The sequence below is a fragment of the Haematobia irritans genome, chromosome 2, assembly GCF_050003625.1.
Source record: "Haematobia irritans isolate KBUSLIRL chromosome 2, ASM5000362v1, whole genome shotgun sequence".
NCBI lineage: Eukaryota > Metazoa > Arthropoda > Insecta > Diptera > Muscidae > Haematobia > Haematobia irritans.
In genome coordinates, this window is record NC_134398.1 from 11,752,983 (window position 1) to 11,766,363 (window position 13,381).

At 28.7% G+C, this 13,381-nt stretch overlaps 1 protein-coding gene across 2 annotated transcripts in view; it reads left to right on the forward strand.

Annotated features, from left to right (window-relative positions):
* The window catches only part of obst-B (obstructor-B), a 64,365-nt gene that overhangs the window by 12,704 nt on the left and 38,280 nt on the right, over positions 1-13,381 (forward strand). For both annotated transcript variants that reach the window (XM_075293360.1, XM_075293361.1), the window contains exon 3: positions 12,953-13,139. In XM_075293360.1, coding sequence (XP_075149475.1) covers positions 12,953-13,139 — 187 coding nt within the window. The remainder of the gene's footprint in view (positions 1-12,952; positions 13,140-13,381) is intronic.

Below are 13,381 nucleotides of genomic sequence, written 5' to 3' on the forward strand. Positions count from 1 at the left end.
TTTTCATGCAAATGCTGTAGATGAACCCACAATGGCAAAGTCAACTTTGTACAAATTTTTAATGTTGTCCTCGTGTCAAGCATGATCTTGGGTTTGTAAACAAAATTATATGGCTATGAACAGAGCAGTCTCACACACACACACACACACCAACACTACTGTGTTTGTACAAGGATGCAAATTTTGACTGAATTTCCATACAAAAAAACTGAATATGAACGGTGGAAAAGATGACTGGAGGACCCCAGGAAAATCTCTTGTAAAGAAACACAAATTTGTATAAGCAAAACTTCATCGTAACATGATTATGGTACTCACAACTACTACACGTAGCCAGTGTGGAAAGACAGGAAGGAATGCTCTATAAATATTTTACAAAAAATAAATAGGTTATACCCTGTACCACACTGTGGATCAGGGTATTATAAGTTAGTGCATATGTTTCTAATACCCAGAAGGAGACGAGATAGACACATGGTGTCTTTGGCAATAATGCTAAGGTTGGGTCCCTGAGTCGATATAACCATGTCCGTCCGTCCGTCTGTCTGTGAACACATTTTTGTGATCAAAGTCTAGGTCGCAATTTAAGTCCTATGCCTTCAAATTTGGCACATGTTCCTAATTTAGGTCAGAATAGAACCCTATTGATTTTGGAAGAAATCGGTTCTGATTTAGATATAGCTCCCATATATATATCTTTCGCCCGATATGCACTAATATGGACCCACCAGGCAGAATTTTATACCGATTTGCTTGAAATTTTGTACAAACATAACACTTAGTCGTATTGTCAAGTGTGCAGAATTTGATTGAAATCGGTTCAGATTTAGATATAGCTCCCATATATATCTTTCGCCTGATATGGACTTATATGGCCCCAGAAGCCAGATTTTTTACCGAATTTGGTTGAAATTTTTCGCTAGGAGTACAATTAGTAGTATAGTCAAGTGTGCAAAATTTGATTGAAATCCGTTCAGATTTAGATATAGCTCCCATATATATATTTCGCCCGATATGGACTAATATGGTCCTAAAAGCCAGAGTTTTGGCCCAATTTGGTTGAAATTTTGCACAGGGAGTAGATTTAGCATTGTAGCTATGCGTGCCAAATTTGGTTGAAATCGATTCAGATTTAGATATAGCTCCCATATATAGCTTTCGCCCGATATGCACTTATATGAACCCAGAAGCCAGAGTTTTATCCCGATTAGCTTGAAATTTTGCACAAGGAGTACAATTGGTAGTATAGTCATATGTGTCAAATTTGATTGAAATCGGTTCAGATTTAGATATAGGTTCACATATATATATTTTCGCCCGATATGGACTAATACGGTCCCAGAAGCCAGAGTTTTACTCCGATTTATTTGAAATTTTGCACAGGGAGTAAAATTAGTATTGTACCTATGCGTGCCAAATTTGGTTGACATCGGTTCAGATTTAGATATAACTCCCATATATATGTTTTTCTGATTTCGACAAAAATGGTCAAAATACCAACATTTTCCTTGTTAAATCGCACCTGCTTAGTCGAAAAGTTGTAAAAATGACTCTAATTTTCATAAACTTCTAATACATATATATCGAGCGATAAATCATAATAAACTTTTTCGAAGTTTCTTTAAAATTGCTTCAGATTTAAACGTTTCTCATATTTTTTTACTAACATTGTTTTCCACCCTAGTGCATTAGCCGACTTAAATTTGAGTCTATAGATTTTGTAGAAGTCTATCAAATTCTTCCAGATCGAGTATGAACGGTGGAAAAGATAAAATTAATATATAATTAATATGTTACTTCCGACAACAGGCTTATTGATATTGATGGAATTGTGGAAGTTTTTTAGGAAGTTTTTACTAAACTGTAGGAAGTTTTTACTAAACTGTAAATATTTTCCGATAAATTCGAGAAAACTTTTTACACATTTTATTACAATAGAAAATTTTGTCAAAATTTTATTTCTATGAAAAATATTGTCAAACTTTTATTGATATAGAAAATTTTGTCAAAATGTTATTTCTATCGAAAAGTTTAACAAAATTTTTTTCTATAGAAAATTTTGTCAAAATTTTATTTCTATAGAAATTTTGTCGAAATTTTATTTCTATAGAAAATTTTCTTTAAATTTGATTTCTATAGAAAATTTTCTTTAAATTTGATTTCTATACAAAATTTTGTCAAAATTTTATTGATATAGAAAATTTTGTCAAAATTTTATTTCTATAGAAAACTTTTTAAACATTTTATTTCTACCGAAATCTTTGTAAAAATTTTATTTGTATCGAAAAGTGTAACAAAATTTTTTTTCTATAGAAAATTTTGTTTGTATTTTATTTCTATAGATTTTTTGTAAAAAAATTTGTTTTATTTCTGTAGAAAATTTTTACAACATTTTATTTCCATCGCAAAGTTAAACAAAATTTTATTTCTATAGAAAATTTTACTAAAACTTTAGTTCTATCGAAAATTATGTCAAAATTTTATTTCTATAAAAAATTTTGGCAAAACTTTATTTCTATAGAAAATTTTTTCAAAATATTATTTCTATAGAAAATTGTGTCAAAATTTTATTTCTATCGAAAAGTATAACAAAATTTTAGTTCTATAGAAAATTTTGTCAAAATTTTATTTCCATAGAAAATGTTATCAAAATTTTATTTCCATAGAAAATTTTATCAAAATTGTATTTCTATACAAAATTTTATCAAAATTTTCTTCCGACAACAAGCTTATTGATTTTGATGGAATTTTGTACGCGTTACACTCAAAAAACAATGAACTGACTAGAACGGAAAACTTTAGGAATTTTTACTAAACAGTAAATATTTTTCGATAAATTCGAGAAAACTTTTTACACATTTTATTACAATAGAAAATTTTGTCAAAATTTTATTTCTATAAAAAATGTTGTCAACATTTTATTGATATAGAAAATTTTGTCAAAATGTTATTTCTATAGAAAATTTTGTCAAAATTTTATTTCTAGCGAAATCTTTGTCAAAATTTTATTTCTATCGAAAAGTGTAACAAAATTTTATTTCTATGGAAAATTTTATCAAAAGTTTATTTCCATAGCAAATTTTGCCATTTTTTATAGAAAATTTTATCAAAATTTTATTTCTATAGAAAATTTTGTCAAAAGTTTATTTCTGGAAGAGTTTAACAAAATTTTATTTCCATAGACAATTTTGCCAAATTTTTTTCTAGGAAATTTTATCAAAATTTTATTTCCATAGAAAATTTTATCAAAATTTTATTTCCATTTCCATAGAAAATTTTATCAAAATTTTATTTCCATCGAAAAGTTTAACAAAATTTTATTTCTATAGAAAATTTTACTAAAACTTTAGTTCTATCAAAAATTTTGTCAAAATTTTATTTCTATAGAAAATTTTGGCAAAATTTTATTTCTCTTGAAAACTGTCAAAATTTTATTTCTATCCAAAAGTGTAACAAAATGTTATTTCTATAGAAAATTTTGTCAACATTTTATTTCCATAGAAAATTTTATCAAAATTTTATTTCTATACAAAATTTTATCAAAATTTTAGTTCCATTGAAAATTTTATTTCTATCGAAGAGATTAAAAAAATGTTATTTTTATTGAAAATTTTAACAAAATTTTATTTCTATAGAAAATTTTAACAAAATTTTATCTATATAGAAAATATTGTCAAAATTTTATTTCTATAGAAAATTTTGTCAAAATTTTATTTCTATAGAAAAGTGTAACAAAATTTTATTTCTAAAGAACAGTTTATCAAAATTTTATTTTCATAGAAAATTTTGCCAAATTTTTTTTCTATAGAAAATTTTGTCAAAATGTTATTTCTATAGAAAATTTTGTCAAAATTGTATTTCTATAGAAAATGTTGTCAAAATTTTATTTCTCTAGAAAACTGTGTCAAAATCTGTCTCATCACAACGCATACGACGTGTAAATATTAAAGAATATAGGTATCTTAGACTTTCTCTCCTCATAATCTACTTGATATTCAGATCATACAGAATTTTTTATGTAAATTATGAAATGTCCAAAATAAAACTCTAATTGCAAATTTCCATAATTTTATTTATTCCATTCTATCATCAAAAGGCCCTTAAAATGTAACACCTTCAGAAATTGTAAATGGGTATGTCTCTTACACCAAATAACTCGAGTTCTTATTTGAGTTTTTTTCACATCCACTCATATTTAATGGCTGATATTAAGAGCTTAGGAAATTAGCGTGAAGGGATTAATTAGTTGACACTTGAATATGTCAAAAAAAAAAGACTTTACAATAAAAGAGAAACGAATAAATGAAAGAACGAACTTATGACATGATGACATGTTGAAGAGGAGAGAAAAAGAGAGATGGAGAAAAAAATCGGAACTTGGAATTTCTGTATACCGGATAGAAAAAAATTTAAGCTTTATTTAATTCTTTTTGTACACATTATAAAGTTTACAGGATAAAAAGAACTTATTTTAAATATTATTATAGCATAGTTTTAGGAGTTTATAAAAAACATTTAGATATCATATAAGCGATAAGAAGCAATTAAATTAAATTTATGTAGCATACTTTTAGGTATTGTGAAAATGTTATTACTTGGATCTCAAAAATATTAGGAAATACAATACAAATTCCAAATTTTAAAAAAGTTTTAAATATGAGAATGTCTTAAAAAGTATATAGCAAAATTACTTTATATTTATGTAGCATACTTTTAGGAATTTGGAAAATAATATAAGATGGATCCTAAATAGAAAAATTTTTTAGCAAATATCATTACAATATTATGCTATACACATCAATTACTTACACAAATGTTTCAGTTAAAAGCAGAAAACACATTTTTACGTTTTTCGAATGTTGAATATCTATGGCAATTGAACTGATGAGGAGTGGAGCCGTGGCTGGTTTGATTGACTCATTCTTTGATTCTAACCCTTAGAATGAAAATTTCAAGTTGTTTCAATTTGTATTTATGATAATGGCTTAAAAAAAGTAAGCGATAAAATTATTCTATATTTATGTAACATACTTTTAGGAATTTAGAAAAACAATATTGGATGCATAGTAGAAAAAGGTTTAGCAAATATAATTACAATATTATGCCAATCAAATCAATGTTTCAGCTAAAAGCAGCAAAAAACAAGTATATACGGCCGTAAGTTCGGCCAGGCCGAATCTTATGTACCCTCCACCATGGATTGCGTAGAAACTTCTACGAAAGGCTGTCATCCACAAATTTCAACTCACTCGGATGAAATTTGCTCCTCCACGAGGCTCCAAAACCAAATCGGTTTATAAGGGGGCTATAAATGATTATGGACTGATATGTACCACTTTGGGCATGGTTGTTAAATATCATATACTATCACCACATACCAAATTTCAACCAGATCGGATGATCTTTGCTTCTCCAAAAGGCACCGGACGTCAAATCTGGCGATCGGTTTATATGGGAGCTATATATAATTATGGACTGATAGGAACCAATTCCTGCATGGTTGTTGGATACCATATACTAACATTACGTACCAAATTTCAACCGAATGGGATGAATTTTGCTCTTCCAAGGTGCTCCGGAGGTCAAATCTGGGGATCGGTTTATATGGGGCCTATATATAATTATGGACCAATATCGACCAATTTTTGCATGGGTGCTTGAGGCCATATATTAACACCACGTACCGAATTTCAACTGAATCCGATGAATTTTGGTCTTCCAAGAGGCTCCGGAGGTCAAATCTGGTGATCGGTTTATATGGGGGCTATATATAATTATGGACCGATATGGACCAATTTTTGCATGGTCATTAGAGACCATATACTAACATCACGTACCAAATTTCAGCCGGATCGGATTAAAATTGTTTCTCTTAGAGGCTCTACAAGCCAAATCGGGGGATCGGTTTATATGGGGGCTATATATAATTATGGACCAATATGGACCAATTTTTGCATGGTCATTAGAGACCATATACTAACATCATGTACCAAATTTCAGCCGGATCGGATGAAATTTGTTTCTCTTAGAGGCTCTGCAAGCCAAATCGGGGGATCGGTTTATTTGGGGGCTATATATAATTATGGACTGATGTAGACCAATTTTTGCATGGTTGTTAGAGACCATATACTAACACCATGTACCAAATTTCAGCCGAATCGGATGAAATTTGCTTCTCTTAGAGGGTCTGCAAGCGAAATTTGGGGGTCCTTTTATATGGGGGCTATACGTAAAAGTGGACCGATATGGCCCATTTGCAATACCATCCGACCTACATCAATAACAACTACTTGTGCCAAGTTTCAAGTCGATAGCTTATTTCGTTCGGAAGTTAGCGTGATTTCAACAGACGGACGGACGGACGGACGGACGGACGGACGGACATACTCAGATCGGCTCAGAATTTCACCACGACCCAGAACATATATATACTTTATGGGGTCTTAGAGCAATATTTCGATGTGTTACAAACGGAATGACAAAGTTAATATACCCCCCATCCTATGGTGGAGGGTATAAAAATGTTTCGAATATTCGAATATTTATGGCAATTTAACTGATAACGGGTGGAACCGTGGCTGGTTTGATTGACTCATTGTTTGATTCTATACCTTATGCCAAAATGTCAAATCCTAGAATCAAAATTTCCAGTTTTGATAATTTGTACTTATGAGAATGGCTAAAAAGGTACAAGGTGAAATTTCTGTATATTTATGTAGCATACTTTTAGGAATTTAGAAAATATTATGAGATGGGCGTTAAATACCTGGATTTTCACAAAATATCATTGGAATATTGTGTCACACACATCAATTAGATACACACTTTTTTTCTTCAGCTGAAAGCAACCAACAATTTTTTTTACAATATTTATGGTAATATCATATATGAGTAGTTGAGCCCTAGCTGGCAGCACTGACATGTTGGAAGCCTTTAAAAAATATTTGGTTATATTTTTAATATTTATATAGCATACTTTTAGGGATTTACAAAATAATATATTGATCTTAAATATCAAATATAAAATATCACATTAATTACTCACAAAAAAGTGTTTTTCAGCTGAAAGTATCATTAACCATCCAATGCCCTATTTTATATGTTAGGTTAGGTTAGGTTATGTGGCAGCCCAATGTATCAGGCTCACTTAGACTATTCAGTCCATTGTGATACCACAGTGGTGAACTTCTCTCTTATCACTGAGTGCTGCCCGATTCCATGTTAAGCTCAATGACAAGGGACCTCCTTTTTATAGCCGAGTCCGAACGGCGTTCCACATTCCAGTGAAACCACTTAGAGAAGCTTTGAAACCCTCAGAAATGTCACCAGCATTACTGAGGTGGGATAATCCACCGCTGAAAAACTTTTTGGTGTTCGGTCGTAGCAGGAATCGAACCCACGACCTTTTATATGTTAAGATTTTTTACTGTTTGGTGTTTTGGACGATTTTGCAAAGTGAGTGGCAATCGTGATTTTTCTGTGATTTGGGGATCGGTTTATTTGGGAGCTATATAGAATATAGATGGATACGGACCAATTTTGGCATGATTGTTATCGGCCATACACTAGCACAATGTACCAAATTTCAACCGGATCTGATGAATTTTGCTCCTCCAAGAGGCTCCGGAGGTCAAATCTGGGGGATCGGTATATATATAATTACGGACCGATGTGGACCAATTTTTGCATGGTTATTAAAGACCATATACCAACACCATGTACCAAAATTTCAGCCGGATCGGATGCAATTTGCTTATTTTTGAGGCTCCGCAAGCCAAATCTGGGGATCGGTTTATATGGGGGCTATACGTAATTATGGACCGATGTGGACCAATTTTTGCACGGTTGTTAGAGACTACATCAGGCGGAGCCGATGTGGACCAATTTTTGCACGGTTGTTAGAGACTACATCAGGCGGAGCGGATGAAATTTGCTTCTCTTAGAGGCTCCGCAAGCCAAATCTGGGGGTCCGTTTATATGGGGGCTATACGACCCAGAATATATATACTTTATGGGGTCTTAGAGCAACATTTCGATGTGTTATAACCGGAATGACAAAGTCCGATGTATCAGGCTCACTTAGACTATTCAGTCCATTGTGATACCATATTGGTGAACTTCTCTCTTATCACTGAGTGCTGCCTGATTCCATGTTAAGCTCAATGACAAGGGACCTCCTTTTTATAGCCGAATCCGAACGGCGTTCCACATTGCAGTGAAACCTCTTAGACCCTTACTTAAACCCTCAGAAATCTCACCAGCATTACTGAGGTGGGATAATCCACCGCTGAAAAACTTTTTTGGTGTTCGGTCGAAGCAGGAATCGAACCCACGACCTTGTGTATACAAGGCAGGCATGCTAACCATTGCACCTCGGTGGCTTTCTGAGAGTATGCTATAATTTCATTTTCAACTTTGCCTTAAAGTATGCTATAGTTTCCAATTCAACTTTCCATAGGACAAAGGACATATGTCAAATAAGTCCTTTTCATTTAAAGTATTTTAGTTATATTAAAAGCTGTGATTTCGAATCTATTTTGTTGAACTTCTTTGAATACAAAAAACTCTTCATTTATACAAACTTACTTTAGAGTATGCTATAATTTCTTATTCCACGTTGCCTTAGAGTATGCTATAATTTCCAATTCAATTTTCTATTTTTTTCTCATTAATTGCTGAAATAATACTAAATATTTTATATGCCCTTGTCATTTAATGTTTTCACATTGTGCACAAGAAAATATCTTAAATCCTTTTTTGTAAATTTTCAATTGGACTATATCGAGTCTATTGAAAAAAGTAATTAATTTGTCATGTTAACGTAGGGACTAAGCAAGAGGTATTTGTCAGATCGTAAGAGCCAAACATAGAAACACAATCGAAAAAGTGTAAAGCTGTGCTACAAACAAAAAGCTATGGTGGACATAGAGCAATGTGATATTTAAAGAAAATACCATAAGTCACAATGTAATGGACAATACAAAAAGACAATATAATTTCCTATTAGAGGAGAGAAAAATAAAAATCAGAAAAAGTAACTAAAAAAATTAAATAAATAAACCAGAGCATTTACTCTTGTATTCTGGAAAAACGAAGCGTTTCTACTTTCCTGGTCTTTTAGAACACCATTACCAACTGCACATGTGAGCTTTGGTTCGTGACAACAAAATAACCATTCTCGTTTTGACATCTGAATGGACATTTGTTACATTACATTTTGGGGTTTTCTACGCGATGCGTTTCTGTGCGATGTGATCATGTCCGTTTCATTTCTAAATAACGTGACGGTGTTGTTAACACAAGAAGAATTTTAGGAGAAAATAAAATACATTTAATGGTTCTTCTTTGTATGGCTCTACATCTTTGATATTGACTATGCTGGGGAGTAAAAACATTTACATGGAATAAAAACTTAAAATATTTGCATAATTTTAGGCGTTTGAAAATACATAAGGGCTCAGGGAATCAAATCAACCCATTTTTGTGAAAATTTTGTAACAATTTTATTTCTATAGAAAATTTTGTCAAAATTTTATTTTTATTGAAAAATAAAATTTTGACAAAAAAATTTGATTTCTATAGAAAATTTTGTCAAAATTTTATTTCTATAGAAAATTTTGTCAAAATTTGATTTCTATACAAAATTTTGTCAAAATTGTATTTTTATAGAAAATTTTGTCAACATTTCATTTCTATGGAAAACTTTGTCAACATTTCATTTCTCTGGAAAATTTTTTTAAAATTTTATTTTAATAGAAAGTGTTATGAAAATCTCTATTTTTAAAGAAAATTTTGTAAAAAATTTATTTCTGTGGAAAATTTTGCCAAAATTTTATTTCTGTGGAAAATTTTGTAAAAATTTGATTTTTGTAGAAAATTTTGTCAAAATTTTATTTGTATAGACAATTTTGTCAAAACTTTATTTTTATAGAAAATGTTGCATAAAATTTATTTTTGTAGAAAATTTTGTCAAAATTTTATTTCTATAGAAAATGTTGCCAATTTTTTTTATTCCAATAGAAAATTTTGACAACATTTTATTACTATAGAATATTTTGTCATAATTTTATTTCTATAGAAAATTTGTCAAAATTTTATTTCTATAGAATATTTTGTCATAATTGGATTTCTGTAGAAAATTTTGTTAAAATTTTATTTCTATAGAAAATTTTGTCAAAATTTTATTTCTATTAAAAAATTTTTTTTAAAATTTTATTTTTGTAGAAAACGTTTTCCAAACTTTAGTTTTGTAGAAAATGTTGTCAAAATTTAATTTTTATAAAAAATTTGGTCAAAATTTTATTTCTATCGAAAATTTTTAATTTTTTTTTTTATTTCAATAGAACATTTTGTCAACATTTTATTTCCATATAATATTTTGTGAAAATTTTATTTCTATAGAAAATTTGTCAAAATTTTATTTCTATAGAAAATTTTGTCAAAATTGGATTTCTGTAGGAAATTTTGCAAATTTTTTTATTTCAATACATAATTTTGTCAACATTTTTTTCTATAGAAAATTTTGTCAAATTTTTATTTCTGTAGAAAATTTTGTTAAAATTTTATTTCTATGGAACATTTTGTCAAAATTGTATTTCTATAGAAAATATTGTCAAAATTTTATTTTTACAGAAAATTTTGTCAAAATCTTATTGCTATAGAAAATTTTGTCCAAGTTTTATTTTTATTGACAATTTTGTCAAAATTTCATTGCTATAGAAAATTTTGGCAAAATTTTATTGCTATAGAAAATTTTGTCAACACTTCATTTCTATGCAAAATTTTGTCAAAATTTTATTTTTATAGAAAATATTGTCAAATTCTTTATTTTTAAAGAAAATTTTGTAAAAATTTTATTTCTACACACAATTTTGTAAAAATTTTATTTCTACACACAATTTTGTAAAAATTTTATTTCTGCAGAAAATGTTGTCAAAATTTTATTTGTATAGGAAATTTTGTCAAAATTTTATTTCTATAGAACATTTTTTTAAAATTAGATTTCTGTAGAAAATTTTGTCAAAATTTTATTTCTATAGAAAACTCTTGTCAAAATTTTACTTCTATAGAAAATTTTGTCAAAATTTTATTTTTATAGAAAATTTTGTCAAAATTTTACTTCTATGGACAATTTTGTAATAATTTTATTTTTATAGAAAATATTGTCAAAATTTTATTTTGATAGAAAATATTGTCAAATTCTTTACTTTTAAAGAATTTTTTTTTTAAATGTTATTTCTACAGAAAATTTTGTACAAATTTTATTTCTGCAGAAAATTTTGTAAAAATTTGATTTCTGCAGAAAATTTGTCAAAATTTTATTTGTATAGAAAATTTTGTCCAAACTTTATGTTTGCCAATTTTTTTTTATTTCAATAGAAAATTTTGTCAACATTTTACTACTATAGAATATTATGTCAAAATTTTATTTCTATAGAAGATTTTATCAAAATTTTATTTGTAAAAGAAATTTTTAAAAATTTTGTTAGTACATCTTAGTTGAAGAGGAATAGTTTGTAAAATCTGCCAAAAGATGAAGAATTCTGCCATTTCACCACAAAAAAATTTAATTTCTATAGAAAATATTGTCAAAATTTTATTACTATAGGAAATTTTGTCCAAATTTTTTTGCTATAGAAAATTTTGCTATAGAAATTTTGTCGTATGTTATATTCTTTGCATGAAAACTATAGTGGTTCACGGCTTCTATACCTCTGAGCCTGAACTTCAGCATAAAGGCAAAGTGATTTGAAATTTCGTGTGTTGAATAGTAATGAAATTTGAGTATAATACAAAATTAAAATATATGCATACTTTCAAAATTTTATTTCTATAGAATAATTTTTTTAACATTTTATTTCTATCGAAAATTTTGTCACAATTTTATTTTTATATAGTCAAAATTTTATTTCTACAGAAAATTTTGTAATTATTTTATTTCTGCAGAAAATTTTGTAAAAATTTGATTTATGCAGAAAATGTTGTCAAAATTTTATTTGTATAGAAAATTTTGTCAATAGTTAATTTTTATAAAAAATTTGGTCAAAATTTTATTTCTATAGAAAATTTTGTCAACATTTTACTGCTATATAATATTTTGTCAAAATTGTATTTCTATAGAAAATTTTTCAAAATTTTATTTCTATTTTTCAAAATTTTATTTTGTCAAAATTGGATTTCTCTAGAAAATTTTGTCAAAATTTAATTTCTATAGAAAATTTTATCAAAATTTTATTTCTATAGAAAATTTTATCAAAATTTTATTTCAATAAAAAAATTGTCAAAAAATTATTTCTATAGAAAAATTGTGAAGTATATCTTAGTTGAAGAGGAATAGTTTGTAAAATCTGCCAAAACATCAAGAATTCTGCCATTCCACCAAACAAAATTTTATTTCTATAGAAAATTTAGTCAAAATGTTATTGCTATAGAAATTTACAGTGGTTCACGGCTTCTATACCTCTGAGCCTGAACTTCAGCTTAAGGGCAAAGTGATTTGAAATTTCGTGTGCTGAGTAGTAATGAGATTTGCATATAATACAACATTAAAATAGTTGCCTACTTTCAGACGATTATTTGAAAATTCGTAAGAGCTATGTTCAGGGAATGAAACATTTTTGGTTGCGGCGGTTATTATTAAGTTTTTACTTTGGTAACCATGCTGTTTTCGAGTGGATACATTTCCAGCCTAAAATTATACAAAGAAATTTTTCAGTAATAGATTAAAAGTCGGTACCATCCAACTTTAATTCTTATTTGCTTGTTTTCAATAAAGAATTTTGACCAATTTAAATCTGCATTGCTATCTATGAGCCTATTCATAAGAAAAGTAATCTGATTTATTATCTCCAGAAGAAGAAGAAAAGGAAATTCCATCACCACCAAACTATCGAATTTACTTCTTTTGAAATATATATCGCAAAATGTTAATTTATTTCTTTTTCATTTGCAGGTTGCACTTTGGCTCAACGTCCTGGTTTCAAAGTTGGAGCTGGTCATCCAAAATCACAACGTCATCTACCTAAACGGCCCACAGATCCACCACCAAGCAAAGAAGAATATGTGCCCACCGAACAGTGTCCACAATCGGATGGCTTTTTCCCCGATGGCGAACAATGTGATAAATATTATGCATGCGTGTAAGTAGGAATCCTTTAAAGGAATTAATACAATACAATATGTTGTCTTCAATTCTTTAACATCTGAAGAGGTTGTTATGGTTCTAGAGGAATATATTAAATAAAAATATGCTTTACATTTATATATGAGTCATTTCATGTTAAGTGATTTGATTTTTTATTGGAAACGATTTACTTTGATTGTATTGAAACCCTGTCAAACTATACAGATATCAAGCTGATTATTGTGATGCCAAAAAATT